This window comes from Echinococcus granulosus, assembly GCF_000524195.1.
Source record: "Echinococcus granulosus chromosome Unknown EG_S00006, whole genome shotgun sequence".
NCBI lineage: Eukaryota > Metazoa > Platyhelminthes > Cestoda > Cyclophyllidea > Taeniidae > Echinococcus > Echinococcus granulosus.
The window spans coordinates 672049-676590 of NW_020170386.1; the positions used below are offsets into that span (position 1 = coordinate 672049).

At 39.1% G+C, this 4542-nt stretch overlaps 1 protein-coding gene across 1 annotated transcript in view; it reads right to left on the bottom strand. All coding sequences in view use genetic code 11, as the record gives it.

The window, feature by feature from the left end:
* Positions 1 to 1868, bottom strand: part of EGR_01575 (hypothetical protein) — a gene marked incomplete at both ends in the record, with an annotated part of 9004 nt that extends 7136 nt beyond the window's left edge. The window contains 4 exons of the mRNA XM_024490824.1: positions 273 to 336; positions 749 to 822; positions 859 to 968; positions 1824 to 1868. Coding sequence (XP_024354689.1) covers positions 273 to 336; positions 749 to 822; positions 859 to 968; positions 1824 to 1868 — 293 coding nt within the window. The remainder of the gene's footprint in view (positions 1 to 272; positions 337 to 748; positions 823 to 858; positions 969 to 1823) is intronic.
* Positions 1869 to 4542: the final 2674 nt, after the last annotated feature.

Genomic DNA, 4542 nt, shown 5'->3' on the forward strand with positions numbered 1-4542 from the left:
GAAAACCACTCTTCCTCTTTGGTTACTTGAATGTGATGTTCGAATAATTCAGGAAACACTTTTTTTATATTTTTCAGAGCACTGCCTTCTTTGTTCGGATGTGTTGCGGATTACATTTACGAATTAGTCGTACTTTTATTGCGGTATCACGGGTAGTTCTCGTTACAAAGTGCTGTCCACTGATTCGACAGAATGGATAAAGTGTATTTAATTAAAAATGGAAAATCGTGCAAATATTCGAGCTTTTTCAAAATAGAGCTCTGAAAACTTACAAGAAAATTATAGTTGTATATGGAAAAGTAATTATTTGTTGAGAAACTGGAGTTAAGGAACGGACTTGAAACATTATTATTTAGTCAAGCGAACCGGTATCTTAGTAGGCTTGAGATGTGGTTGGAAATAGAATAATAAGGAATGGCAATTGAACAAGGCATAATTATGACCCTTGAATTTTGTTTCCGCTTCTCATTCTTTTACTAAACATCGCTTTACTTTGTAATTTGGATCACCACTTTAAACCACTTTTGATGTAGGTACTAGGATTCATTTTATGAAAAGCTAGTAACTTGGGCCATTTCTTTTTTTTAGCAAATGCTTTAATGTGATCCATCAATTCTATGGGGCTGTGAAAGACATCGGGTAGGCCAAGCTACTTTCCGAAACTTAACATCGGTTTAGTCTTGCCAAGGGCGTTTGAAAACAAAACACATTATTTCGGAATTTTTGCGCACCATTGTGCCACTCTTACTTCCGGTTTCAAACATTACCTCTAACATCAGTAAGTGCATAGAACACCACTTTTCTGTTTCCAACTGATTTCTCCTGTTAAATAATGCGCCGATGACTCGGGCCTTTTACCTTTTGAGAGTTTTCCCCCATTCATCACGCTCGAATGAGGTGGAATGTTGCATTTCGCATGAATTTCTGCTGTCCACTTCCAGTATTTGAAATTCAATTAAAAGATGAGGCTATTTGACATTTAAATGCTGTTTGGAGGGTGTGGTCAGCTCTCCTTTACAGAGACCGCTTCTACCGGGGACAATTGTCTCCAGCAGTGGCAAAAGCACAAATAACCCATCAAAACAGTTCAGCCACAGTTGTGAAAATATGGCTGTCTAGCCTCAGAAAGGAAAAATAAATAGCTCACTCTCTTTATGGGTAACTTATATGGTGTCATAAATGCCGTTCGTCGTCTCTTCGCTCACGTCATTTAGTCTACATAAGGGACTAAAAAAGAAAAAAATTTTCTTGCTAAATTAAGCCATGTAGGATTTTGTCCCAAAGTATATTTTTTCCCATATTCTACCCCATTTTGCATATTTGAAAACCTTAAACATGTTTCCGGAATCTCAGTAGGAGCTCTGTGACATCAATCATGTGGAAAATCTAATTCTCTAAGTTAATGACAGAATGTGTTTTTATATCTTTAAAATACGAAGACGTATGAATTTTGCATTTTCTTTGCCATTCTCCTCGATGAATATAAATGCAGAAGCTAATAACCATGAGGGTCTATTCCCGGCTTTAATGGGCCAGTTGTTTTGTCTTTTGCTTGGGACGCATAAAATGCAAATCAGTCAGGCCAACCACGCGGTGTTTGCGTGGTTGGGCTGTCTGAGCGGGAGGCAGAGAAGGAGGGGGGTGGTGGGGGTCAAACATGAGCCAGCGTGACCGCTTACGCTAGGACTTTGAGGACCGAGCCTCGCTTGAGTTGAGTTCCATGCACGATGACCACGAGGTGAGTTGGCCTGAGATTGGCACTCGTATTGTCTTCCTCCATGCATAATCTGGATTCAGCACCGCCCCCAGCCCCGCCTCTCTACCACACGCGCTTTAGTCACACCACGACCCAAATTATCATCATTCATTATCCGCCACCATTTCTAAATGGGAGAATGGCATTGTGAACATCCCCCTCTATCTAGCAAGCATTTAGAGAAAGTATAAGCCGTCTTCACTTTGGACTGTTTTAACTTTATCCATTTTACCGTCCTGCCTGAAAATCTCCCAAATAGTCAGTCTAATATGATTTTTATGTACTTAAGCTGAAAATTAACCGTAAAACTAGAACAGCTAAAATAGAAACCAATTAGCGAGAGTCGGACCACGATCACGAGCAGAATACTAATTCCTAATATCTCATGCATATTGTTACACAAGATAATTTCATTTGAGCCAAAATTCGCTTTTTTCTTGGTATGTTAATCAACTTAACCACCAATCCTCTTTCAGTGCTGCGTGTACTTCAGCAAAGATTGACTTATACTTGGAGGTCCATAAGAAATTATGGTTTTGATTCCAAAAGGTGAAAAGCTAATACATACAAACAACTGAAAAGTCACCGACAATGACAGCCCCAAAATGGAATAGTACTTATCGTACAATTTTATATAACACATAGAGGGTAGAAAATATGGTTTTTCACTGATGCAGGTATTTAAAGCACATGATGTAAGGCACCTTTCGAGACAGACAAGAATGAAGACGGGCCTGTTGTCTTTAGGTTACCGGTGCACATCGCCAATTCCATTCTAAGGATCTCAAAAACATTTTTTACCTCACCTTTACACAAACCTCAGCGAATCATGTTAAAAAATTGGAACTCTCAGACCCTTTTGGTAGCCTTCCCGACGGTATCCGACCTGACATTTGTGGTTTTAAAATATTGCTGTTTTTTGGGCGAAAGACACGGATCCATTCAGGTGACAATATTAGTAAGCGTACCATCCTTACTAATGACACATCGTGCTTATGTCCTTCACGCACTTAACTTTGATCTTTTCTTTCTTTCACCGTCCCAACTTTTTCACCCCGCAATGGTCGAATCGTAAGAAATCCTACTCTTAGTCTCGATTACAATGTTTCGCCGGCGACGGCATGACTTGATGGCAATTTCCGACATGCAAAGTACTAGTTTTAAGTAAACACAAATAACGGTGAAGTGGGGATGTCAACGTGAATCAGCATTGACTTTATTGATGGAGCGTCCTGAGACATTCTACATTCCTGTAGTTTAAGCAGACTGAATTTACTTATTCACCTAGTAGGTTGTTATTTTGCAATGAAGAACAAACACATTGAACAGGTGACTCAACCTAAATAATTTTTTAGCCTTAGATAAGATGCTGAAGTAGTAGGAATTGGTTGTAAGTAATTTTATCTTACCTATAAGTGTTACACATATTCAGCATCTCTCATATTACTTATTTGCTATTGTCAATTTGTGAAACAAATTCAATTAAATAATTACATTATATTCATTTTATTCATGGTGAATTTGAACAGTTTGGTAAGGCTGCTGATAGGATTCAATGCTTTATTTCTACCACTTCGTGAATGGATCCAGCAGAGGTGACTAAGGTTAAGCCCAAGTGTAAATTCTCTTCTGCTATTAATTCAAAATCAAATGTAGTACAATCAATGAATGAAGCCAGTGTTCACCGAAGGTTTTGTTGTGAAGGTACATTTGACCGTTGTAAACTTTGGTATGGTCACTAAGTATTAGAGCTGGTCAATACTACGTCAATCGTAAAACTAACACTTTCTAATGGCTTATCTTTGCTTTGGGAATTTCTAGTGAAGAAGCAGGTTCGAAAAAGAATTCTTTGGTCACACAACAAGGGTGCCACATTTATGATCCTCGTACCGAGTTGTAAGGTCAGTTTGTCTTTGCTTTTTGCCATAGAAAAGCATTTCAGTTGGGAATGTACAGCTCCTAGTTAAGCCTTCACGTTGAGCAGTCCGACGAATATTTCTAAGTGGCAGGTAACTTTAAAACCGGTTGGAATGAATCGTTTGAGGGGCGCTTCCTTAGCAAGCTTAAGTTCCTTTGACATCTCCCATGTATAAATAGCATGGTTTTGAATTCTCATATGTGCAATTCAGTGAGCTTGTCGGAAGGTTGATTCGGAACCGTGTTTATTACAAGGAAGTACTACACTTGTATTCTAATCCAGATTCCTGTCGTATTTCATGTGCATTCACCTGCCCAAGTGGTCAATCGGTTGCAGCTGACTGGCAAATGGCCATGAAACGGTGCATTTTATTTACCTATCCACCCATCCATTCATCCAAATTATCCAGCCATGCGTCCGTTCACCCCCTGCCCATCCGGTTCGTATTCGTCGCTACATCTATCCCGTATTTATCATTACATCCATCCATCCATCCATCCACCCATCTACGCATACGGGCACACACACATTGGCTTTACCGAAAATGTGACACGCAATATTCCGGAAGCTTTTAGTTCAGTTTACCTCGGTGAGGATAAGTAACAATTTTTTTACAATCAACGCCCATTTTACTTAAACACTATGTGACATAGAAAAGTTAAAATTCATTTCAATGCATAAATTAATCATTTTGAAATGTCGACGTGTGGAAGATTGAAACTTCCCCTGATTTGTATATCCTGGGCCTAAAGTGACATATTTGAAGTAAAGTTCCTGCAGATGTATGTATCACATTAAAGCGTAATTAGTGGACTACAGAAGCAGTCTTGTGGAATAAAATCGAAGGCTCTGCACACATTTTCAAGTT